The 23,977-nt window shown below is 44.0% G+C and overlaps 11 protein-coding genes across 11 annotated transcripts; 5 read left to right on the forward strand and 6 right to left on the reverse strand.

Annotated features, from left to right (window-relative positions):
• Positions 1-146: 146 nt before the first annotated feature.
• EDB82DRAFT_493745 (uncharacterized protein) lies at positions 147-1,454 on the forward strand. The gene is made up of 2 exons (XM_025730188.2): positions 147-738; positions 793-1,454. The coding sequence occupies exons 1-2, from the start codon at positions 351-353 to the stop codon at positions 1,191-1,193; spliced, it is 789 nt and encodes a 262-aa protein (XP_025587421.2). The 5' UTR covers positions 147-350; the 3' UTR covers positions 1,194-1,454.
• EDB82DRAFT_473183 (uncharacterized protein) lies at positions 1,413-2,220 on the forward strand (the record flags this gene model as incomplete). The annotated part of the gene is made up of 2 exons (XM_065607991.1): positions 1,413-1,886; positions 1,933-2,220. 2 exons carry the CDS (start codon positions 1,413-1,415, stop codon positions 2,218-2,220), a joined length of 762 nt encoding a protein of 253 aa, XP_065466055.1.
• Positions 2,109-3,072, forward strand: EDB82DRAFT_117707 (putative oxidoreductase). The gene has a single exon (XM_065606994.1). It carries the CDS (start codon positions 2,325-2,327, stop codon positions 3,024-3,026), a length of 702 nt encoding a protein of 233 aa, XP_065466056.1. The 5' UTR covers positions 2,109-2,324; the 3' UTR covers positions 3,027-3,072.
• EDB82DRAFT_117706 (uncharacterized protein) lies at positions 3,073-5,798 on the reverse strand. The gene is made up of 3 exons (XM_025730166.2): positions 5,397-5,798; positions 4,936-5,349; positions 3,073-4,885 (listed from the first exon to the last, which is right to left on the reverse strand). The coding sequence occupies exons 1-3, from the start codon at positions 5,700-5,702 to the stop codon at positions 3,119-3,121; spliced, it is 2,487 nt and encodes an 828-aa protein (XP_025587419.2). The 5' UTR covers positions 5,703-5,798; the 3' UTR covers positions 3,073-3,118.
• A 777-nt stretch (positions 5,799-6,575) lies between these two features.
• Positions 6,576-8,678, forward strand: EDB82DRAFT_493748 (uncharacterized protein). The gene is made up of 4 exons (XM_025730155.2): positions 6,576-7,001; positions 7,056-7,538; positions 7,589-7,720; positions 7,778-8,678. The coding sequence occupies exons 1-4, from the start codon at positions 6,945-6,947 to the stop codon at positions 8,519-8,521; spliced, it is 1,416 nt and encodes a 471-aa protein (XP_025587418.2). The 5' UTR covers positions 6,576-6,944; the 3' UTR covers positions 8,522-8,678.
• On the forward strand, positions 8,662-9,591 carry EDB82DRAFT_117718 (S-adenosyl-L-methionine-dependent methyltransferase). The gene has a single exon (XM_025730143.2). The coding sequence runs from the start codon at positions 8,801-8,803 to the stop codon at positions 9,539-9,541; it is 741 nt and encodes a 246-aa protein (XP_025587417.2). The 5' UTR covers positions 8,662-8,800; the 3' UTR covers positions 9,542-9,591.
• A 50-nt stretch (positions 9,592-9,641) lies between these two features.
• On the reverse strand, positions 9,642-10,601 carry EDB82DRAFT_425110 (Alpha/Beta hydrolase protein; the record flags this gene model as incomplete). The annotated part of the gene is made up of 1 exon (XM_025730132.2): positions 9,642-10,601. One exon carries the CDS (start codon positions 10,599-10,601, stop codon positions 9,642-9,644), a length of 960 nt encoding a protein of 319 aa, XP_025587416.2.
• Positions 10,602-11,270: 669 nt separating this feature from the next.
• EDB82DRAFT_473189 (ornithine cyclodeaminase) lies at positions 11,271-12,410 on the reverse strand (the record flags this gene model as incomplete). Its single annotated transcript, XM_065607992.1, has 1 exon — positions 11,271-12,410. One exon carries the CDS (start codon positions 12,408-12,410, stop codon positions 11,271-11,273), a length of 1,140 nt encoding a protein of 379 aa, XP_065466057.1.
• Positions 12,411-13,479: 1,069 nt separating this feature from the next.
• EDB82DRAFT_534643 (concanavalin A-like lectin/glucanase domain-containing protein) lies at positions 13,480-14,766 on the reverse strand (the record flags this gene model as incomplete). The annotated part of the gene is made up of 2 exons (XM_065609270.1): positions 13,971-14,766; positions 13,480-13,895 (listed from the first exon to the last, which is right to left on the reverse strand). The coding sequence occupies exons 1-2, from the start codon at positions 14,671-14,673 to the stop codon at positions 13,480-13,482; spliced, it is 1,119 nt and encodes a 372-aa protein (XP_065466058.1). The 5' UTR covers positions 14,674-14,766.
• Positions 14,767-17,742: 2,976 nt separating this feature from the next.
• EDB82DRAFT_552958 (glycosyl hydrolase) lies at positions 17,743-18,762 on the reverse strand (the record flags this gene model as incomplete). Its single annotated transcript, XM_065609597.1, has 2 exons — positions 17,743-18,321; positions 18,421-18,762. The coding sequence occupies 2 exons, from the start codon at positions 18,760-18,762 to the stop codon at positions 17,743-17,745; spliced, it is 921 nt and encodes a 306-aa protein (XP_065466059.1).
• Positions 18,763-22,614: 3,852 nt separating this feature from the next.
• Positions 22,615-23,592, reverse strand: EDB82DRAFT_552961 (uncharacterized protein; the record flags this gene model as incomplete). Its single annotated transcript, XM_065609598.1, has 1 exon — positions 22,615-23,592. One exon carries the CDS (start codon positions 23,590-23,592, stop codon positions 22,615-22,617), a length of 978 nt encoding a protein of 325 aa, XP_065466060.1.
• Between the last annotated feature and the right edge of the window lie 385 nt (positions 23,593-23,977).

Here is a 23,977-nt window from a genome sequence, read left to right on the forward strand (position 1 = left end):
CGTTTAGTGTGGCGTGCAGGAAAGCCATGGTGTCTCGTCCATGCTTCCTCAGCTTCTGGAAGTACTGCAAATTTAGCCTAAAGAAAACTGCAGTGGCTGTTTATGCGACCTGAATGACTGGCCACAAATTGTCTGTTGGTTCAACGCGCAAGTGAAAGTGGTGTGGAGATCCATCGGAATCAGACACTTAATCCCTGAGAAAGATCCCTGACAGCACATCTACCTCGCTTCTTCGAATGAGCGAAATTGAATTCCAAGTCGTACGACATGAAGCTAGGTCAATGACGATAAAATTAGGTAAGTGCAGATAAGCAGTTGTGGACAAGAGTTGGCGGCACTGATGTATAAGAATGATGGGCTCTGCACTCCGCATGCAACCGATAATCACCGCCACTACCGATCCGACAATTGGCTTTAGGCTCATCAGAGCCATGTCTCACATCACCTTGCGCGATGCAAGCTACTTTGAACTCACCGAAATCGCCCATGTCATGTCAAAGGCGTTTTGGGATGACGAGCTCTTCGGTGATATAATACATCCTCATCGAAACATCTTTCCAGATGATCCACATCTGTACTGGCTGCGACGGGCACGCGTCAACTACTGGGATTATCGCTGGCGATTTATCGTTGCTGTAGCCAAGGACAGTAGTGGAAAGGAAGTCATCGCTGGTATTGCGCAATGGGAAAGATTGGGAGAAGGAGGAAAGAAACTTGAATGCTTCTATCTGGATCCTCGTGAGGACTCCTTTTCTCACTCTAGATCTTTTGACAGCTGACTTGTCGTCGTAGGAAATCTTCTCAAGCCACTGTCTGCATTGGTCATGCACGTGAGGGCCGACCTCTCGCCCAATCGAGCAGCTGACCTGCAAAACGAAGACATCATTGAGCGATCATATCCATGCTTCAAACACATTTGGAGTCGTAAACGAGCCGAGTCCTGGTATCTTGCAGCATTAGCAGTAAATCCGGACTTCCAGGGTCAAGGCGCGGGGAAGAAACTGACACAATGGGGAATTGAGCAGGCGCAAGCTGAAGGTGTTTGCGCCTCGGTCATTGCTGCTCAAGGAACGGATGAATTTTACAAGAAACTTGGGTTCTATGAGCAGTTTGGTAGAGCAACTGATGGGATAGGGAATCCGCTGGCTCATGTCCAAGGGTCGAATATGTATTGGTACTGGCCGCGGACTTAGAACTTATGCTACAACAACTATGACAAAAGTGCCTAGTAACACAGAATCATATATGAAGAGTAGACTGCTGCGATACAAGTCCGAAATATCATCTCAGATTAAATTATGGACTAGCGGCATGATGTGGTTCGGTTCGGCCCGGCCCCACCTCCCGATGGATCTCCGAATAGCGCAACTTATATATTGACTATCATTTCATCGTTGTTCTGATGAGGTTGTATGTTGATGATTTTTACTGCCACTCATTCCAACATCCTTGCCAAATGCCCATTTGCAAATCCGAACAACCTCTTCCAAGACTTAGCCGCCGTGCGTAAACAAGACGGAATAGAATACAAGGAACACTTAAAAGGCTATCTGGTTATACGATTCGACGATATCGTGGATGTTGTTAATCGACCCGATGATTTCAGCTCGCGACCCACCGTGCCTGAGTTCCCCAAGCCGGTAAAGATATTATTCAAGGACAAGGTACCTGAGAAAGGCACTTTACTAGTCTGGGACAATCCGGATCATGACCGACTGAGGAAGAGTGTCGACTCGTTCTTCGTTCCGCGACGCTTGCAGAGGTTCGAACCAATTCTGAGAACCGCCGCGCATGAAATCATCGACGGCTTTATCGACAAGGGCACAATTGACATGAAGATTTGCATTCGCTTTGCCCCTTCTTCTACGCACAGAACTAGCCGTACTGTATGACATATTACCCAATTTGCGTCTTGTTACTCCATATGAGGAGCTGCCATATGGAGAGGTCCATGAAGGACGAATTATTGGCGAGACTTACTATGCTTGGGACATTCCACCCCCAGGAACCATACGGAAAGTCGAGAATGGTTTATCCACGCCGAATGCTACGAGGCAATCAACCGTAGTGCGAAACATTCCTATGGTGATCCGATCAGTCGATAAACTGGCTCATAACGTGATGCAAATCTCGTTACAACCGAAAGATACCTCTCAACAAGTCAAGTGGACTCCAGGTTCTCATATCGACATCAAGGTCGGCACTCTCGGATATCGTTAATACTCAGTCTGCTCAGATCCTATAGATACGAACCAACTAAAGATTGCGTACGTCAAGAAAATCAAGGTACCGGTGGATCGCGTTTTCTACACGACAATGTAAAAATGGGTGATGAGATGTCCATCCGCGGGCCTCGAAACAACTTCAAGTTCATATCAGGAACACGTCGTACAATTCTGATAGCCGGAGGTATCGGAATAATACCGATAATTCCTATGGCAGAAGAAGCAACTACTATGGGTGTTGACTATAACATCATCTACTTAGGTCGGTCAAGAGCTGGCATGACTTATGTGGACAAGCTCACACAACGTCACGGGGAGCACGCTACAATATGGGCTACCGATGAGCACAAAGGGACTCGGCTGAACCTTACAAAGCACTTCGGGGCTGAAGATCCCAATGGGCTACGCGTTTACTGCTGCGGTCCAGAAAATTTACTTACAACTGTCGAGGCGGCTTTGGAACATGCTCCGTCAGGAATAGTCCACGTCGAACGGCTCTTTAATCCTGTTGTTCCACTTAGTAGTTCGAACAGCGCATTCGATGTGCTGATGGCCAAAAGCGGACATGTCTTGCACATCCTCGAGGACAAGAAAGTTTTGGAGGTGATCAATGATGCTGGTAGTAACATCCTGTCTACCTGCAACAAAGGTTTGTGTGGAACCTGTGAGGTGAGAGTGTTGGAGGGGACGCCGGAGCATCGAGATGTCGTGTTGACAGCAGAAGAAAGAGCAGAGAATTCTTCAATGATGACTTACGTTTCACGCTGTCGGAGTAAAAGCTTAGTGTTGGACTTGTGGTAGTTTACATCACTGTCGTTCTTCTATGAAATGCATTTTGTTTATATCTAACATGCCAAAAAAAACACTCCTCGCTACTGCTTGTATATGCAAGTCTATATGGTTACTTGGAACGCCTCGCGCTCTGGATCCTGAAGCCTAGCCAGTTCCAATATCAACCTATATAAGTAAATCGCCATGTCAACCTCCCTCACAGCTTTTCCCATCCACTTCTTACCCCGATTCGCAATATCCTCAGCCAATCTCTGACCTTTCTCAGTCGAGGTCAAGTAGGTAACCAGTTCGGGTAATTCCTCCAGACTTTGGCTCACGGGGATATAATGCACCCAGGGCATCAACCTCTCATCATGCCACTCCCGCAGAAGAGCTTGTTTCAATGGGAGGGAATTGGAAGCCAAGAGCTTGTAGTATCTTCCACTAATGCCATTCCCATCCAGGTCAAATGCAAGTCTTGAGCTGAAAGCTTTGTCTTTGTCGGCCCAGGACTTGACGTCAAAGTAGGTACTTTGGTCCCGGCAGAACTTCCGGTCGCATTGGAAGATCCTCGTAAAACCAACGTCGAAGAGTCGTCCGTTTAGAAACCTTGACTTGACAGTGCTGATCGAATCTCCCTCTTTTCGTAGGTACGATTGTTTTTGATGTCCCAGGTTCTGAGTCATCGATACGAATCTTTGACGTTGGTAATCTCTCCACCGACCGTCTTGTGCGTAACCACCAGTTGTTGAGCCTCTCCAGTAAATATTGTTATTCTTCTCTGACCATTGCATGTCCCGGTCGCTATCATATTGGAATTCTTTCTCGATGTAAGCTGGGCTCGGGAACAACACATCCCCCATCGTCGAATATGCGCCAGTTGATAGTACTGGTACCAAGCCCTCAATGAGAGGGAATGTTTTCGGGCTTATAAATGCTCCGTGCAAACGTTGATATTCGGGGTGTCGACATAAATCTGACTCGGCCAGGTGATCTTCAACAAATGGTAACCCAAAAGCCCCAGCATTTTTCGTAGCCCCACCAGATCTTGCTTGTAATGTCAAACAGCGCCTCGTTAAAGTGTCCCAAGTGGGCCGTTGCGACATATCGGTGAGGTTGATTTTCTTCTTTTGATCGCCCTCCGGTGAATGATTCATCAGTCTGGGTTCATCGAAATGATTAATGAGAAGCTTGACATTTGGAAGAACCCCTGGGAGGTTATATAGTAGTCTGTTGAACAGAAAACTATAATGTCTGTCATAAACACGACTCTTGTGTTTACACTTCATCGTAGATGTCCTGCCCAGGAACTCGCAGAGCCAGACTTCGTTTCCAGAGGTTTTATATAACTCATCCATGGCTTCTGCTACTTCTTTTCCGCTGAGTTTCAAGAAGGGCGATATCGAGTCAGTGATCATGTCAAAGTCGTCGATGATAGGAGATTTATGGTGTTGAGCGAATTGGAACCAGCCTTCGAAGCCTGTTGGAGGGTCGAGGCGGTATCGGCGTTTGTACTCGAGTGCAGCAGCTTCGTAGGTCCCGGACTGGTTTCTCATCGTTGATTCAAACTTTTCCATCGATCGCCCAGCTAGAATTTCGACGGGATGTTGTGGACCATGACTGAAAGTGTTGATCGCTGCATTTTGAGTTTCGTAGATCATGTATTCGTTAAAGACAAAAGGAAGGATTGATAGAGATAGTAACAGCCATATTACCGACTTTCCCTTGGCCTGTTTGGGTAGCAACTGCGTAACCTGAGCGAGGGAGACAGTCGACACCAAGACGTGGGAAATGGCTTGTAGTTGGGAACTTTGAGAAGAGGGATCCCTGGCACATGCTAGAACAAATGTCCCAACAGTGGGAGCTATGGACCAAGACGTTTGGGTTGCCTAATTGTGTTAGCGACTCTTCATGACATTTGATTTGAAGAAGCACGTACAGTTTGTATAGTGAAGAACCATGATGCAGCCTTTAATGAACCGGATAGTAGTATAGTGACAATGTCACTAGTCGGTGGTCCAAGAATGAGTAGTTGCGTAAAAACAGAAAATACGAGTAGGCATGCTGTTCGAAAAGAGATATCCTCGATACATGTCGCGATGTCGACAGACAGCAAACGTAGTTTTGGGCCTGGAATAAGGATACTATAAACAACAAGTAGGGACACGACCAAGATAATGGAGATAAGTGATCCGAAGAGATCTCCGTTTGAGAGTGATAGTACAGCAGGGATGGCAGTTAATGCAGCACCCCAGACCGTGTTGATAAGAGGGGTTTGTATTTGAGGATCAAAACTTGTTGAGTGAGATGTGAAATATGCATGTACAGCAAGCAATAGAGGCGTTAGAAGAGGCTGCATCTAAGTTAGCATGAACAAACAAATCTAGCGAATAATCTCACATAAAAGCCAACTTTGTTACTCTCAGCCTTATAAAATGCAGCTGCGGCAATACCAACAGGGACAAGCCACGGCGATATTGTTGACGGGTTTTGTTTCTTCGACTCTTGTGTATGTTCAAATGACAATGTTGAGTGAGAATCTGATGATGGAAATCGTTTAAAAATAAAGGGAAGAATAGCCCAACACACTATCTCTGAGCACAGCTCTAATCTTTTCGCCGGGTAATATTGTGTAAGGGTTGTGAAGAGTATGGCACCAGCCGCAGAGCCCACCGCCGGGTCAACATGTTTAAGGAGTGACATCATGGATAAGACACGGATTTACCGGACACCTTAAATAAGGTAAGGCGAAGCTGAATCGACAGTTACAGTGCTGAGCCTCAGGAATCAAATCATTCAGTGACAGCAATCATATTTGTCACGAGGAAAGGGCACAAAAGGGGGAAACAAAGAGGGATATTATGTCTTTTGTCATTGATATTTTAGATGAAGCCAAGTGGTCTTGGCATACCTGACCATCATAACAAAGCTTGGCGAGTGAACAGGGGTAGTCTAACAAAGGATTCGAAGCTAGCATTAATGCCTGGACCTAACTGGTGGATTGATGTCGAAGATGTGGAAAGTCGTATTCTCATGGGGCTATGCTCAATGATCTGTTGCATATCTATATGCTAATAGACAACTGTTTATGGAATTTACATTGGTTCTTCGTACGCTCCCACCTATGAACGAAGTGGTCAGTTATGCTAGGGAGTTATGCTAAGGAGCTACCTAGTCTGGCGATGATCCTTGTAGATGCATTCTAGGCACACACTTTAATCCAACACAACGACGAAACGAATGAATTTCTATATAAATGTAAGTAAACAAGACTTGAGAGACTGTCCAAGGATATTTTTAATTGAAATCTTTCATCTTGAATCCTATCCAGTTTTAAACTGTCACCTTTCTCAATATCCACATGCTTCGAGGAATGATGTTTCATCAGAATCGCCCCAGTGTTACTCGATATGGATTAGTCTGGGGCGGTGCTATGCACGTTCGTATTGCCTGATGTTCTTATTCGTCTTTAAACGAACGTGACTTCTTGGCGTGTCCCCCATGGCTTGTCACAAATCAGGGGAAGGGCAGCTTCTGGAGAAGCCAGCGGAAGATTCATCGTGGCAAACTTTAATCCATCATCATCAGATACTGACATTAGGCTCAATCGGTCAAAATACCCCGAGTGGCTTCAGCTGAAGTGTCACTGGTAGCATATATGTTACATTTTAACTCAGCTGGGCATACAGCCTCAGCCTTGTTTGATCACAGCCCTGTTGGTGTAACGGGCCTCTCCAAAATATAAACATTGTCGTTACCCTACACAGAAAATACTGATGAAATTGAGATCCCACTTTCAAAGAGACTCGTGGGTATTTGTTTTGTCTTACTACCAGCGCTAAGCCACGTCTCACCAACGCCACTTGATTGGCTGTCATTGTGCCAGGTTTCCTCATCTTTCCATTGCTCACCAAATATTCAATCTCGCTTACTCAACCTAAAAACACCATGGCTGGCGTCCCGAATTCGAGAGGATGCGACGCGTGCCGCAGACAAAAGAAAAAGGTAAACCACCACCTGACGTATTCTGATTACTTAGCTCATGAGTGCCATTTCTAGTGTGATCAAGCTCAGCCAACATGCTCTCGATGTGCGCGTCTCAAAACGGCCTGCGTAGGAAGTGGTGTGAAGCGATTCGTATTTAAATCGGAGAACCAACAAGCAGCTAAAAAGGTTTCGCAAGCTGTAGTCATTACACGAACCAACCCGACACCAGCTCCAATGCTAAGCAATGAAAAGACCTTAATATCCGGAAAATTGGTACATATTCTCAACCTCGACGATCCAGCATATGATATCTCGACGTTTGGCTTATTTGTCGTGGATCTCCCTCGATATGTCGGCTCTAGCAGGTCCCTCGACGCGGCCATCAGTGCCTTTGTCGCGGGATTCGGTACTCTTAAAAATAAAACGATGTCAAAGATTTTTGCACTAGATCGATATGTTTATGCTATCAAGACGTTGCGAGAAACCATGAACGACCCTGTATTAGCGAACACGAAGGACAACATGTGCTCTATATATTTGATTGCCATCTGTCAAGTAAGTACTCATTGTATCACGCGAGAGTCTGTATCATTAACCTGCCACAGGAATGGCTGGGACATGCCTCTGGGTATACAAAACACTATGAAATGCTTGGGCATTTAATCCAAAATTCTATTCAGAAGCCCTCTTTTGATCCCTCCGATCTACCTTTCATGCAAACGATTCTCGGTGCTGTGGTAAGTTGAGTTTATCTTCAGTAATTAACATGTTCATTGTGCTCACTCAAACAACAGATCCTAGAAAGTTTCAATAACCCAAACATACAATTGGGTCCATGGTACTGGCAAGCAATGTCGTTGTTTAGTGGTGGCGTTCGACCCCTCAAGTCTGGCGACGGCATGTCCTTTACATCGCTAGATCTTGCCACTATGGCAGAACTGTCTTGGTATCTCCGCGAACCAGATAAATACCTTTATCAAATACGCTCTACCTACGCCGTCCTACGAGCGGAACAACCGCGACTTATCCAAATTGCGAACATATCAGTCGCCAAGGCTAGAGAAACATGCTCCACATCCCAACAGAGGAGACTCGGCATGCGTTTCCATAGTGCAATCGCAGCGATGCTCACGATGGGGATAGTCTTGAACCGTATCATACGCGTCTACGATGACGATCCTACTCTTATGAAAGAGGCTCAGCGCTACGTCGACGAAATTATTGACCTAGGTATAGAAGCTAGCTCCAATCGACCGATTGCTGCGGCTTCCATAGCGACCCCTCTCACAATAGCGCTGGCTGCCGTGGAAGATTACAGGTATGCGGAGGTGGAGGTGTTGCTGTTGGAGTACCAGACTGATTTTGCCGGATTACATTATTTTGACGATGTTGAGAGGATTCGACGGCAGTTTGAGAATATTGACAAGAGCTATCAAAAGAAGAGAGGGCTGCTGACACTAAATGAGCAGGGTGTGGAGGAAAGCTTGATAACAAAAGAAACAGAGATGGATATTGGACCTGGGTGCACGATACTATAGAACAACAGGTAGATAGACGTGGTACGCTCAATCAAGAGTTAGCTGTCCCCTCGCCAGTACGTACAAAGTCCGCCAAGCACAGGTTAAGTTGCAAATCAAGGCTAGTTAGCGTCGCACCACCTGGCGAATTCTGGTGAGTCATGCCGATGAAAGTGGAGAGACTAAGAAATGAACGAATATCTACAATAACAAAGTACGCGCTACAATACCGACTTGCTAAGTTTCAATAATTGCGTTAATAAATTGACCATTAACGAAGCAATCTCATAAGTATTCAAAATGACTCAAAATATTTACGACAATGCCGAATTCTTCGCTGAATATTCCGCGCTTGACCGATCCATCAAGGGTCTCGATGGAGCCCCAGAATGGCCGCGGTTGAGATCTTACATCCCAGACCTCAAAGGCCTTGATGTCCTTGATCTTGGCTGTGGCTTTGGATGGTTTGCTCGCTGGGCACGGAGCACTGGAGCCAGCATGGTTCGAGGCATTGAGATTTCCAACAATATGCTCAGTCGAGCACGAGCCATGACCAATGACACAAAAATCATTTATGAACAAGCCGATCTCGACAACACCAACCTTTCCGAATATGGTACCGACAAATACGATGTGGTCTTTAGCTCACTGACGCTTCACTATCTTGTCAATTTACCAGAGCTCATTCAACAAGTGCAGACTGTTCTCAAACCAGGAGGAACATTTGTCTGCTCAATCGAACATCCCATATACACAGCGCCAAGCAAAGCTGAATTTATCACTGATGCGGTATCAGGACGGGAATACTGGCCACTTGATAGCTATCAGAAGGAGGGCCTTCGGGTGACAGATTGGCTAGCGGAAGGAGTCCAGAAACAGCACAGGACTGTCGCTAGTTATGTTAACCTGCTTCTCAAGGCAGGGTTTCGGATAGCAGAATTCGATGAGTGGTGTCCCACGCCGGAAGAGATGGAAAAGTGTGGTTGGCATCGAGTATTGGAAAGACCGGTTTATCTTTTAATTTCAGCTGTGAAGAATTGATTTATACCTTGGAAGGTGTAATTATTAAAATGCATGTAACGATCCTTGTGGTTAAGTCGCCTGAATTTTGTAATAGAATAACAAGTAGATTGACTCCGACCTAGGAGTTTGCACCAATGTCCTTCAGAAATGCAACAATGGGCTCACTCATCTGCTTTAACCTTGTATCCTCAAGAGGGTAATGTCCTGCACCCTCCAACATGACCTTCTTGACGGGAACCTTGGTGACGTCTCTCAAAAACGCCTCCGACACCCACAACGGCGTCCACTTATCCTCGGCAGGCTGTGTCAAAAGAATAGGACAGACATCAAACTCAGCTGGTTCCTTGACCGGTTTGTAAGACATGAACGACGCCAGGAACTTCATAGTCACCCACGCGTTCGCAGATGTATTATCCCTGTAGCACACTTGCAGTGCTTGTTGGTTATTGACCAGCGTGGACATTCGGCCAGTCAGCCACATAGGCATAGAAAACCAGCCTAGGCCGATACGGTCCATTATGCCACTGCTTGGCGCACTGACGCGACTCATAAAGAGGTTTCGACAAGTTGCGTCTACGACAGACTGTATGCGCATGTCCATGAAACACATCCCAACGATACCCTTCACCTTCCCATTCAAACCCGCCGAATGGAAGGTCAGTCCTCCACCTGCACTGAGTCCGTACAGCACAATGGGTCGCGAGTCATTCCCATACTCATGATCAACGAATTCACTCGAGATATTGACCCAGTCATCAAAGTCCCACACATAGTTCTTGGCTGGAACAGTACAGCCATAGCCAGGCATGTCGATGGCGACGAGTTCAAAGCCTGCTTCGTGAAGAGGCACACCGAGAAGCATCGACATCATGCGTCCGTTTGTGCCCATTCCGTGATGCATGATCAACCGGATTTCAGCAGAAGGATTGCGCCATCTGTCGAGATGAAGGGCATGGCCACGGTGATGCCAGACTTCTTCAACTGGGGAGTGATCAGGCGTGAAATGGAGACGTTTCGGGAGGAAAGATTGTATCTCTTTCCATTCTTTTTGATCGGCGTAGGTTGGGTAGTTGGCCATGATGGTTTTCTTGGTAGATATTGGAGTTTGATGGTTGACGTGGCGTGGCTCACTGGGATATATACCCGTACCAAACAAACAATATGTCATTGTGTTGTTGTATCATTCTGTCATCGTGCATTACCATCAATTGTTCCAGCCATTTAGAATCTCTTTTGGCCAACGTAAGCAGTGGCTGTCGCATTCGCAGTCGCATGTTCGATCCTTTGGGGTAACTTGGACCACCCTCAAAACAGTCTTTGTCAAATTACAATGCGTGTCAGCAACAAGTGAGCCAATGAGAAACATTAAGATACTAGTTCAACCCTTGGCCAAATTGAGTTGGTCCGAAGCATGGAACGTCGGTGATTTCTGGAGAATGGATTCCGTTCCAACGGAGAGAATGGAGTGACTATTTGTCCCTTCCCACGAACATAGAACAAATATTCTTGAGGAGGAAGACAATTTGCATTTTTTCTATCATAATTGTCCTTTCGTGGTCAACTGAAAGTCAAACGACGCAAGACCAGCTACCCTGATCTTGGTTGGCCCCTCCGCCTCATCAATACAGTGCCATATTGACGAGTTCAAATCCACCAACATTGACGTCAAACCTCCCCTGCTGAATCTGGTAGAGGAAGATATTGTATACTTTGTACTCTTTTGGAATATTGTCCATTGAGACTGCTTTTACAGCCTGGAGGAGAAGTTGCCAATCGTAATGCCCTTCCCATACTTCTCTGCCAGTTCTACAATCGAACTAGCAGCACTGAGGTCGGTCAACCCCACGCCAACGCACTTATACACAACAAAACCCTCCTCAAGCCAATTGTTCAAATGTCGCTGCTTATCTGTTTCCCAAGTCTCCTTCCATTGAAGGACCTCCCCGATCTCAATGATCTGATCGGCCTTGACTTTGCTGTTGGTGAACTCTCCCGTGCTCTTTTGTGCAATCTCGCGGTCGTCGACTAACAAAACACCACCAGGCCCACCACTGGGGTTATATCCAGATGTAGAGACAACCTCATTCAATATGATGGGATCAATCTCGAGCATATCCGGTTGCCAAGATCCTACTGCAGACAGATATAGACCCCGGCCTTCCCTGAGTCTCGGTAGAAGCCACTCGGCAGGGAATAAGGCTTTCTTGGAGGGGGTTGTGCAAAAAATGACATCTGCATTTGTGATTACGGTCTTGAGTCTGGACTCAGAGTCTGAATCTTCAATATTGATGCCTTGAAATTGGGCAGGCGAATTCCACAGCGAGTCATTCTCAGATGATATTTGTTTGATCATCTCAGAGAGACCCTCGCTATTGCGCTTGACGATAGTAACATTCATTATATCTTCTCCTCTCAATCTGAGCGCCAGACGCAAATGCCAGAGGGCTTGCTTTCCTGCGCCAAAGATGACAACATTTGATGTTTTCTTGCGGTAGAAGTAGGATACCATAACATTTAAAGGCGTTCGGTATCCTGTCCACTCATCTCCATTAAGAATACCCCTTGGATTACCTTCTTCATCACAAAGAGCCACTATGCCATGTATGGTTGGTTTTTTGACAGCCGACCGGTAAGAAGGTGAAGTCGTAGGATCAACGGTAATCTTGATGCCAACGTTGGTTGGTGATGTGAAGGGACGGAACAAAGTCTTGACCCCATTGGGACGGATTACAACGCTTGCGTCAGGCTGGTATTTGCGCTCCTCGCCGACGGAGAAGTCTTTCAAAGTTTGACCTAAGGCGTTCTTGATCGAAATGGTATCGTCTCTTGATAGGTTGATAAGAATGTCATGGATAACAGGGTCCCCAAGAACGACACAGCTAGTCATGTTCCAGTATACTTGTTTCGATTGAGAATATAAAGAATGTTGAGTTGGTGAATAGTTGTTGTTTAGAAAAGTTTCGAAAGCATAGTTTGTTATATCTACCGAGGCTCCAAGTGGTACGTCGGGTAGATTACGCTTACACGGGATTACTACGTTCTAAGAACACCTATAATCCAGGATTACTTCAATCCCTAGATCCAAGTAATCCCCTAAGGATCCCTTGGGTATATATATATTCACTTAGTATTAGTTAATATACTTAGCTTAATAGCTATTAATAAAATATCTTTACCTGAATACGCCTAACCTGCCCTATTTACTATTAAGAGATATGATACTTTGCAACCGCTTAGTATTATATGCCCTATAACTCTGCTAATATAAACTTAGAACGGACTAGTTTATCCCTTGGAAAACCCAACCGTCACACAACTCCGCAGCAGCCTTCTTCTGTACAGGTTGCCCTCCCTCTTTCAGCGCCTTAAACGCAAGCAGATTAACAATGAATTGCTCAATTATTCTATAAAACCGGAAAAGGCTTGCTTTGATATCTCGCGAGCAACATAAAGTCAATGTATCTTGTTGCCGACTCGGGTGCTTCCAATACTACTCCGATTCCGACCCCATGGTCATCCTACTCATCGCAACGCGCCTACAATTCTGCTCAAAACCAACTGAAGCAGCCATGGGGCCCTTCTCAACAGTGTCCTGTTCCTCTGTCCTCACAGGCGTATGATCCACCTCAGACTATACTCGACTATTCGGTGCTGTAATTGTAGTGCAGAAAACGGAAACACAGTAAGGTTATTGGTAACATGCGTTTCAAACATATTCTCTTCTTCTATCTCTCTAGAAAACAGATATTAAATGCTAGGCTTGTGACCAACAGGTTCATATACCTTTAGCACACAAGAGTCAAAGACCTGTTCCTGAAAGTTTATACATCACTAATGAATAGGGCATAGTTGAAGACAAACCATATCAAGACATATAGAAGACACTAATAAACTGAGGCCTTTAAAATAACATACTTAGAACATAAAATCTTGAATTAGACCTTTCCCCTCTCCCTCTAGACGTTGATCCTGAGACTCAAGTAGTTGTCAAAGTCCACAGTGCCGTAGTAAGGTTCCATGCCCGCATTTCCAACGTTTACGTACGTGTCTGACTTGAACACGCCGTTCCTGGACAGCGCTACAAGCCAGTCCTTGATATCACCCTCAAAGCTGCCACCCTCATCGTTGCCAAACTGGTTGTCCTCGGGGCACAGGAGCGAGGTCACAGTGATGCCAGTGTCGGCGTTGACACCCTGATAGAGCTTCCAGCCGTCCTTGCCAAAGAGCCCGTCGATGGTGGCGATGGGTCCCTCACCCCAGCCAATGGGAACCTGGCCACCCTGCCAGTTGATCCAGAGCATAAGCTCTTGTGCACGGTTAGAGGTTGAGTCTCCCTTTGTGTCGCAAGTCATGAAGTCGTACACAACGTTGCCTAGTAAGCGTCGAGTCAGCTTTCATATTCCTATATCGCTCAAGGGGAGAGGATAGGGGCACATGAGTGACATACCTTTGTACTCAGTAATCTTACTAGTGGTCCACTCATACCTGGAGGGGATGCTCTTGATATCGCTGAGTATTGTTTCCAGACCCTGGGTAAGGCCTATGAAGTTATAACCCTTGACGAGGTTGGTTCCGACGTCAGGATCGATGTCCCAGAGAACGCTCCAGTGGATCGTCTGGTCATTGCCAGAGCCCGTGTAGCCATAGTAGCCGACGCAGGAAGAGCCTTTGATAGACTGGTGGTTATAATTCATGGAGAAGACAATCCAGGGCGTTCCAAAGAGGACCTCAGACTCATTGGGTTTACCGCAGAACTTCTTGGTAGGCTCCTTAATAGCAGCCACAGGGCCATCCTTGGTTTGGAGTGTTGACGATGAGACGGCCTTCTGGGTCGAGGTTACTGGCTCCTGAACTTTGACATCTTCAGCGTTATTGGCAGGCTTGGGCACTTGGACTGCCTCTGTCGGGACATTAGAGACGGTCGAAATAACGTCCCGCGTCTGACTAGTCTCGACTGACTCTACCGACGGAGTCACAACACTGTAAATGATCTCAGAGGCAGTTTTGGACGTTGCCAGGTTCGGGACGGCAGAGATGACTGGGGCGAAATTGGCGTTCTCGGGTCGTCCGTGGCGGCACCTGGGACCCCTTGCTGCTTCAACTGCTACAATAGCCGAAAGAATGAGAACGAGTCGGGGAGAGGCACGCATCTTGAAAGAGACCAGAAAGTAATAGAGGCTATCACGTCAGGTTAAAAGATAGTGAAATAATATTTTAAAGTGGTGAGAGCGCGTAACACTACTTATAGGAAGCAAAACATGGCTTATGTTCCCAGAGATTGGGGGTACAGCAATATAAAACCGTTTACTTGAAACTACCTGATATTAGGGATATACTGGAGATACGGCTGTACTGAGTGATTGGAGGACATCAACATTGAAATTAAAGAAGCATCCCTTCGTGTTGCAAAGGTATTGGGACGAGCTCGGTCTGCAAGGTGCTAGAAAACGTCTGATCTTTCAAGATAGCTAATTAGGCTTCTCTGGGACCCTCATTCTTTAAATGTTATGTGTGTGAATGGTGGAAGAACTGAAAAAGCTTTCCTACGAAAGTGGGCTGCTTGTTTGATTGGAACAATTAACAGCTGCATGTAGGTATGGTTTTAGAATAGTGGAGTTTATATGGGGATATAGTATTAACAGGGATTTCTGGAACCACTAAAAGATAAGGCTAGGGCATTAAGCGAATCTAATCAAAACTGTGACGGTTGTGGTTCCCAAGGGATAAACTAGTCCGTACAAGGTTTATGTTGGGTGATTGGGTAGGGCGTGATGCTAATCGAAGGCTCCTCGGTACAGATTGTGCCTTATATAGATCGTCCTTCGCGCTTGACATATGCAGCACAGTTTCTTTTCAACATCCTTAATTCTTCAGTTCGTTTCACTAAGCAGTTTGAATGGTTCATTATGTCGGTACGTGCTATGGCAAACTTTGTATACGCCACGGAGGATCTTGCATGTAAGATCCTTTACTCTATAAGCGCGTTACGGAAAAACCGCCTGACACGCAACCTTTCGATCCGCACCGAGTCTGGCAAGCTAAATATTGATCAAGAACTTGAGTGCACTCCATTTTAAAGGGGCAAATCTGGGGAAGAGTGTTTAGAATTGCAGCGTGCTACGTGATAGCTACTATAGTTTGAGCTGAGATGGGGGAGAAAAATGACATCTATAACTCGCACGCTTGAATATGAATCCAACAATGGCTGTATACTATTGCAAGCTCGAGTTACATTCTGACTACTCGGTCGGTGAAAAGAAACAACGTACTCCCAATCAGGACTTCAAATGCGGCCGCAAGGGTTTGTTGAGAAAATTACTGTGTTTACAAAGCGGTCTACACTAAGTCCCTGTCTTCTTTATTTGATCGGTGAAGATTATAAAACCCGCCAAATGTATGTATATATTTACGTAAGCTAACAACTTCTACGGTACTATAGACAATGGTTATGCTGACAAGCTGCTGGTAACTGCAAGCACAAAGGATCTTTTACACAAGAGAATTGCGTCCAAAGCATACACATCGCTGCTCAAGTCATCTTGTACATATTTAATACTTCTAGGCCTGTTTTTCTGATAGTGAAAATAGGTTTGAACATTATAAGTCACATCAAGTGAACAAGTCTAGATGGATGAACTCTTTACTACAGTATTTGGCCAAAAGTCTGACCCCACCCAACCAACCACCCACTTTCAACGCGACATCAACACGACGACTCTTCTTAACTAGACCACTATAATACAGTCACAATAATGTCAGAAAAAGCCCTTCTTGGAGATATTATATATCCTAATCGAGGAAAAAATAAAGAATTTTCCCCGGAAGCGAAAGCAGTAATTTTTATACTTTTTTATATAGGGATATTAAAACGGGCTATTATGCATTAGTTTAAAATAGACTACTGCGCAGTTAACTATATTATTAAAAGATTTATAAAAATATATATATTTAGCGGAAATACTTATACTAGGTATCCTTTAAAGCCTAATTAAGTAAAGAGAAGGAATATATTAAGATATATTTAATAGGATTATTTTATCTTATAGGATTACCTTTATAAACTAATAGATAATTTAATATTAGTTAGAACTATTAAATGCGCTATATCCTTTTACTATAAGAGGAAATAGAAGTTAATAAATTAACTAAAGCTTAATAAAGAAAAAGTAAGAATCTAGCTTTATTTTTATTAAGCTTAAATTAAAGATATTAAAGAATTAAAGGAAATATACTATAAATTATAAAGAGAATAGTTTTAATACTAATAACTATTTAATTTATTAACTTAAATAAAGTTTCTATTGCTAATATAAGTAATAACCCTAATAGTTTTTATTTCTATAAGCTATATAAAAAGTATAATAAAGACCTTATAAATAAGAATAATTATATTAAATTAACTATTTCTATTATATTCTAGGCTACTATATAGAAAATAGGCTAGTCTTAAATTATTACTATAATAAGAGATCTATTAGCTAAGAATAATAAATATAGCTTTTAGTTATATTAGAAAGCCCTCTAGGAAGGTCTTTTACTAATATATAATAGTTCTTAATAATTCTAGTAGGATAATATAAGTATTTATTACTTTAACTTAACTATAGATTAGTTATTTTATTAAGCAATTAATTAAATAAATTAGCTATTAAATTCCCCTAATTTAAGCCTAATTAAGAATATTTAGGTAATTCTAAAGCAGTAATTAAAGAAATAATTCCCTTATCTATAAGATTTTATAAGAAATAAAGCTTTAATTGCAGAATTTATAAGATGCATTAAACTTGCGTAAAAGGCTATTCCACAGGATAAGATTTTAAAGTGTATTAACTCTTTAAAGAAAAGACTATAAGCCTGCATCCGAGCCCGAGGTTAGTATATAAAAAATTAAACGTTAAAATCAGGGCTTTCTAATAATATATATATTATCTTAATTAACCTTTTATTGATAAATAAATAATATGTTAAAATGTAGTGTTAAAATTCCTCTATGGGCGAAATTGGTGTGGTGGGGTCAGACTTTTGGCTTACTACCGTAGCTCACTTACTATTACTCGTGGAAATAACCTCGTAAGCTTCTACAGCTTACAACAACTAGTGTTTCTTAGAATAGATTTTCTATATATGCTTCGTTGGGATCATGTATATATAATGTATATGCAGTTCTACCACCCGTCATAATCATGTCCTGATCTCTTTCACTGATATAGGGTAGTAGCCTATTTTGGCTCAGGAAGCTGCTGATCGAATCGTTGCGGAATGCCAGAATTGGGGGAACCATCAGCGTTAGCAGTCAGCGCGTGAGTCATAGCATAACGAAAGTCGTCACAAGCACCATTTTTGTTTGAAGTGGTATGGTAAACAATATCAGTGGTCATGCCGTCGGGGCTGGTAAAGAAGCTGTTGTGGCCGGTTCCGTAGTTTCCGTTGGCACTCTTCAGGTGGTAGCCGTTAGACTTGTTCCAGACAGAGACTTTGGTAGGATCAGTCTTGCCGTCCCACTCGAGGGTAGCGACACAATAGTCAGGGGTCCAGCAATAGTTGGCGGAATATGAAATATATGTCTTGCCGCCAAAGTACAGTGCATGCTGCCCTTCTTGGACAGGGGTGCCGCTGCGCTCCCATAACTGATCAGGCTGGGAGATAATGCTCAAGGGTCCAACAGTTATAAAGTCAGAGCCAAGCTTACGGATGCAGATAGACTGATTGGGAACGCCAGTCATGCAAGAGTAAACAAAATAGTTACCGAAATTGCTGGTGTGAAGAACAGTACCATCGATACCCCAGTCATCGGTCAGCTGAGCACCGTAGGACCAGGAGTTCCAGGGAGAAGCCCCACCTGGATATGTGTCAGTTTAGAGATTGTCTTTGCGGAAGTCTGGTTTATCCTTAATAACATGCGAGCGCTGGCCGCTGAGATCATCGCCCTTGAGTCCAGCGGTATAGTAAATGTACCATCTTCCACCGAGATAGTGAAGCTCTGGAGCCCAGAAGTTACCGGCACGGCTAGGGTTGTTGTCGGTGTATATAACCTTTGGAACAGCAGTCTTAAGGCTTTCAATGGTGGTAGAACGAGCGAGCTGAAGGTTAACCCACTCAGTTGAGATTAAGTAATAGTAACCACCAGTATGAATAATCTGAGGATCACCACCACCAGGATTGCGGATAGGGTTGGTATAAGCCTGTACAGCGGCAACGAAGCTAAGAGCCAGAGTGAAGATGTTGTTCCAGAAAACCATGATTGCTGATGAGAATGATACTCCAGAACAATGAAGTGTGCTGACTTGACGGCGAGATTTTATCATGTTTCCAAAAAGCGATCCAATTTGTGTTTGGCTGATGATGACCTTGCGAGATGTGACTCTACTGGTGGAGTATTCGGTTAACCTGACAGGTGTTTCAGTGTGACGGTAATTAGAAAGCGTTCGTGGTTCTTCTCGTTTCGTGGGTTCCTCCTAAAGCGGGATGTTTCATGCCGGGATGCACTGATCTACGAATAGTTCTGACTCTCTCGTCTAGCCTCAATGCTTAAGTGTATCCTATCCTGATTAATATCGCATGCAGCAAATGCTTTCTCTGGATCTCAGGCTCCGTTATGGCCAGAAGAGTTACATGCTGGTGTGAAATTATCTTAAAGGTCCCCCATAGAGGCTGGGAAGTTGTCTCACAGCTATGTGCTTCACCGGATCAGCATTCCTACAAGGTTTAATGGGCACGACAGAGGGCGTAGTTTATGTTAGGCTTCACTATAATCACCGACAAATGAAAGTATCTCTTGATACTCCCTTTCCCTAAAAGGGCGGCAGTCAATCTTGTGATTAGCTCGGCTAGACTCATATCTCTACCATGGTTTATGCAGTATTAATTCGGCAAGTCCACTCTTACATCTTTACGTTGATGGAAAGCCTGCTTCTGCCTATAATTTCTCTTGGCGTTCGCGTCGTTCTTGGATAAACTCGTATTGCAATCTAATAACAACAAGGGTAGGTATGCTATGAAAAGGGGCACTCTCACGAGGTTGTTCGTGGCATCCTTTTTACGGCAATGTTCTTAGACACACATTAAGCCAACCCTACTAAGTTGTAAAGGTATGCTCTAACTGATTCTGGTAATTATCGTCTAGAACCTTATGACCCATTGTTGTCAAACAATGGGAAGCCCCTATTGATAATATTCAGAAAAGTAATTTTAAGGGAAAGCAAATTTTCAGGTTGAGTCATTCGTGTAAGAACTCGATACGGTAAATTTTAACCGTCAATCATATCTCAGTGCCACTTTGCTGCTTCCAGTCCACAATAACGAGCAGTCCGCCCATGGCTATCACCCTTTAATTCAACAACCAGCTTAGAGCAGATTCCCAACCTTATACTTTTTAGCCACCTAGATGCTGGTTGGAAGTTTTCATTCATCTGCCTGCGTTTGTTGCCCAGCCATTACCGTTCACTTTTGGTGCTTCCCGTGCTATTATCAAATTCTTGCTGGTACTGTATTTTTTCTTTGCCTGGCTCTTATGGCGGTCTCCGGCTATCACCGCCATGAATAACCATATGCATAAAGTAAAAGAGGTTCAGGAACGCCTGACACAAATGTTCGCTGGATACCTCATTGCGACTGGAACATTGAATACTCTACGTTGTGTAAGTAAGGCGCCTAAAACGCGACGTGGACAGGTTTTCTATGATTAAATCTTGACATCGATACACCGAACTTCAATTGGAATTGGGCTACTCGTTATAGTAGCAGGAGCTGTAGAGTCGCTGCATCCCGTGTGCTACAATTAGTCCACACAACAGCACTTTAAAGCCTTATTAGCCGCTATAAGCACTACAATAATTGCCGCATTAGCAGTTATCATATAACTGGTATGCTTGACTATTGCGCTACTTGTCAGCAGACTGGGTTACGTATAATTGCTATTAAAGATATTGCAATAATGCTTACAGCTTTGTTACAGAGACCAATAGTCAGGATTGTTCACCGAGGAGATTTACTAAGTAAAACACATTATGTCATCAATTTATAGTAAAAGGCTTAACGTACACGATAAGCATGCCGATCAGACAAGCATGCCGATCACAAATCATAACCTTCTTAAGATAAATCGCAATAAAAACACTATAACCTACCTAACCAATTAAACTAATTGCTATTTCTATCCTCGGTGATTTCAATTACCTCTTGACAGGTCCTTGCATTATGACCGGTCTTGCCGCATACACCACAATGCCGACCACCTGGTCGCTCTGACCTTCCTTGACCACCATTTCTTGATGATTCGGCTACTATCTGCGTATTTACACCTACCTGATCAATTACCTCTTGGGCTTCCCCTATAGTTATATTCCCTCTTCTCTGTAGGCATGTTCTTTTTGCCCTACGCCGCCGGTTAAGCATCTCATTTATCTGACGAAGTTCTCGGATCTCAGCCTCTTGTAAGGCTATCTTATGTAGAAGAATGCTCTGCCCTTTCTCAAAATACTTTACAGCTTCAATTATTAACTCAGGGGAGCTGCTCTTATGATTTCTGATTCTTCCTTGTAGATACTTAGAGTGAGATTGGGTCTCTAGTATTGTCTTTGGGGTCCTTGAAGTCCAAGGGGTTAAAGGTTCAGTGACCTCCTGGGCAGGCGTTAGGGTCCGTAATTGCATATTAAGCTTCGAGATGACATGTTCTGGGTTAAAGGGAGTAAGCCTGGCTCCTCTAAAACCTCCCTTAATATTCTTCTCGGTTATAGTAGCTTGGAAGGCGATATAAAACGCCAGGAAGAAGTCGGTCTTCTTAATGTGGGTTATTAACCTTCTGATCAGTCGCTCTATTTCTCGACTATATGCCTTTTTCAGTGGCCTAAAGCACCCGACGTCAAGGGGCTAAAGTAGATATAATAAATAAGGCAGCATACAGCGTATAATAATATTATATTCCTTATAATATATCTAGAAATCGGCTAATTAGTGACTTTTATAACCATTAAGGATCAGGAGGCAATAGGGACCAGTTAATCAGTTAATTATAGCCCAATCAAAGTACTTTAGCCAGTTAAGGCCTATCTTATTATTTATCTAGCCATTTTCAATTATAGCAATAACCTAAGTAGCCGGGAGGTTACTTTCTTTATATCAGTTCTAAAGGTGAAATTCGCCTATAACCACGATAAATGGATTAATCGCATAGCCTTCTGCATTAATTGCTTAAATTACAGTAGCCCATTCCCGATTTCCAGGCTAGACTGATTTTAGGTTTCCACACCTTTCCGAGCTAATAACAACTATACCGCTTAATATCACGCCTATCATAAAGCCAGTCTTATCAAAGTTCCAGATATTATCTAATTAGATGCCGTATTTAGCGATTATATTCTCTATAAGCCTAAACCAATTGCGAATAGTAATTAAATCTTTACATTAGGCCCTCCGATAGTTATATTTCCTCTGAAAACGTATCTTAAGCTGTGGTTGCCGCTTAATAAAATTAATAGCCTAGCGCTTGCCAACTGGTGATGCGTCGCAGTCTGCAAGCAGTCGATTCGCCATTTCTTCAACATCGCGATATCGGGTAGGAAATCCTCGTGAATCTAGGTCAAGGATATACTGGACTATAACCTGTTCCTCTAGATCACTTAGTTTCTATTGCTTTAGAACCTAATCGCAACGTGCAGTAATGCCATTATATCGGGCATAAAGGGTCGAGAAGTTAACGTTATAGACTATTGCAGCTCGTCGCAGGCTTAATATTAGGTCTGCCTAATAGGCCTGAAGTGCAAGAATAATTTGAGCCTCTTTATTAGATTGAGACATATTATTTGGTTGAGAATTAATTGATCAGATAATAATATGTAAGGTTGAGGGATTTTTGATCGGCATGCTTGTCTGATCGGCATGCTTATCGTGTACGTTATACATGATAACCTTTTCAGGTAATTACACATGATTGAGATGTAGACCAACTGCATACTGTATTCTATGTAGATACACTGTTAACGCATAACACAGCGGTAGGCATAATGCCACTGACTTATGATAAGTGAGTGCGTAAATGATTTCCAGGTATCGATGTTTACTGATCTGACCTGAAATTCCAAGATGAACCTGTCTTACATAGAGCGTGTGAAACGGGATTTAGAGGCCCATCCCCAAGACGGAATACCGCGCTTGCTCATCGCAGCAACGCTTTCAGCATAATCGTCCGTACCACGGGAAGGATCAGCATCAGTAGCCTGACAAGTAGGACCAGACTTGAAGCCACCAAGGGCGCCGTTCACAGGAAAGAATTGGCGCTTGTCCTGGGTCGTGGCAACCATGTTCTCGGCAGCCTCTTCGGTCCACCCATTAATAAAGTCTCCATGAGCGCACCAGGCAGGACCACAAGAAAGTTTGATAGGGGCCGTACCGCTCCACCCATTAGGGAGAACCCTACGAAGGTCCCAGCGAATGCTGAAGCGAAGCTGCGGCATGGACTTCATTCCTTGTGGGCACCAATTGGGAGTTCCATGGCCACGGCTTTTGTAGGCTGTCTCAAGAGTATCGGGGTTGACGCAAGAGGGAAAGTAAAGCAGCTGTTGCAGGTGAGTTTCACAGGCTTTGGTTGGGAAGCCATTTTCGTCGACTTCACTGAACGCGCCCTCGCAAGTAAACTCAGACTTGGCATCAACGACCATCTGGTCCCGACTTCTGGCATCGGCGTTACCAGCGACCATCTTTAGGTCCTGAGGGATAGCAATCTCCGCAGGAGATTCACCAAGGTTATAGTAGGCGCTAAAGCGAGAAATGCCGATAGGCTGATAAGTGTTTCCTCCATCAGTGGTGTATAGGGGGGTAGGAACCCAATACACTGAAAGGTCGTTGGGGTTTTCGGCATTAGTGCATCCTTGCTGGAGCTCGGCGCTAGTATTGGTGTTGACGGTAACAGCATCAGAGCCAAAGAAAGAGTGCAAGTGAGATTTTCCATGCTCTCCTGGATAAACAATGGGGTCAATGTTCTTGAGCATAAATGGAGAGGCCATGTTGATGACAGTGTAGGCGTTGGCAGCCGTGGCAAGCACGCCAACGGAGAGAAAGAATGAAAGAGACATGCTGTGTCTGGTAATTTGGAATGATGGGATAATGTAAGAAGGGAATGATTGTATAAGTGAGTAAATACGTCACAAAGACTAGAATTGACTGTCAAAGCCAGTGAATGAAGTGTAAGTAGCGAAAGAAATGATGAAATGAATAACGCTGAGTTGAAAGGCCTAAACCTTTATATTGGTAAAGTGTCTAAGCTAAGAGTATTACTAAATCGTCCATCTTCCGGGTGTCGCCCTGAAAGAGCAAGTAGACCCTGCTGGTGGTTGTTTGCTTTACTGCGGAAATACCATACGGAATGGGATAACAATAAAAACAATCGGTCTCAAACATCGCTCCGTTTCATCTTTGCCAGGATGAGAGCGATTTTTTGATCCAGTGTACAGTGACTGG

The sequence above is a fragment of the Fusarium venenatum genome (assembly GCF_020744135.1).
Source record: "Fusarium venenatum strain MPI-CAGE-CH-0201 chromosome Unknown EDB82scaffold_1, whole genome shotgun sequence".
Classification (NCBI taxonomy): domain Eukaryota; kingdom Fungi; phylum Ascomycota; class Sordariomycetes; order Hypocreales; family Nectriaceae; genus Fusarium; species Fusarium venenatum.

Bases quoted from the DNA above. Each gene is read 5' to 3' on its own strand.
- EDB82DRAFT_493745 (XM_025730188.2), top strand. From the start codon at position 351: ATGATGGGCTCTGCACTCCGCATGCAACCGATAATCACCGCCACTACC. The intron at 739-792 runs GTGAGGACTCCT...TTGTCGTCGTAG, and splicing joins ATGCTTCTATCTGGATCCTC to GAAATCTTCTCAAGCCACTG.
- EDB82DRAFT_117707 (XM_065606994.1), top strand. From the start codon at position 2,325: ATGGGTGATGAGATGTCCATCCGCGGGCCTCGAAACAACTTCAAGTTC.
- EDB82DRAFT_117706 (XM_025730166.2), bottom strand. From the start codon at position 5,702: ATGATGTCACTCCTTAAACATGTTGACCCGGCGGTGGGCTCTGCGGCT. The intron at 5,350-5,396 runs GTGAGATTATTC...ACTTAGATGCAG, and splicing joins GTAACAAAGTTGGCTTTTAT to CCTCTTCTAACGCCTCTATT. The intron at 4,886-4,935 runs GTACGTGCTTCT...TAACACAATTAG, and splicing joins GGTTCTTCACTATACAAACT to GCAACCCAAACGTCTTGGTC.
- EDB82DRAFT_493748 (XM_025730155.2), top strand. From the start codon at position 6,945: ATGGCTGGCGTCCCGAATTCGAGAGGATGCGACGCGTGCCGCAGACAA. The intron at 7,002-7,055 runs GTAAACCACCAC...TGCCATTTCTAG, and splicing joins GCCGCAGACAAAAGAAAAAG to TGTGATCAAGCTCAGCCAAC. The intron at 7,539-7,588 runs GTAAGTACTCAT...AACCTGCCACAG, and splicing joins ATTTGATTGCCATCTGTCAA to GAATGGCTGGGACATGCCTC.
- EDB82DRAFT_117718 (XM_025730143.2), top strand. From the start codon at position 8,801: ATGACTCAAAATATTTACGACAATGCCGAATTCTTCGCTGAATATTCC.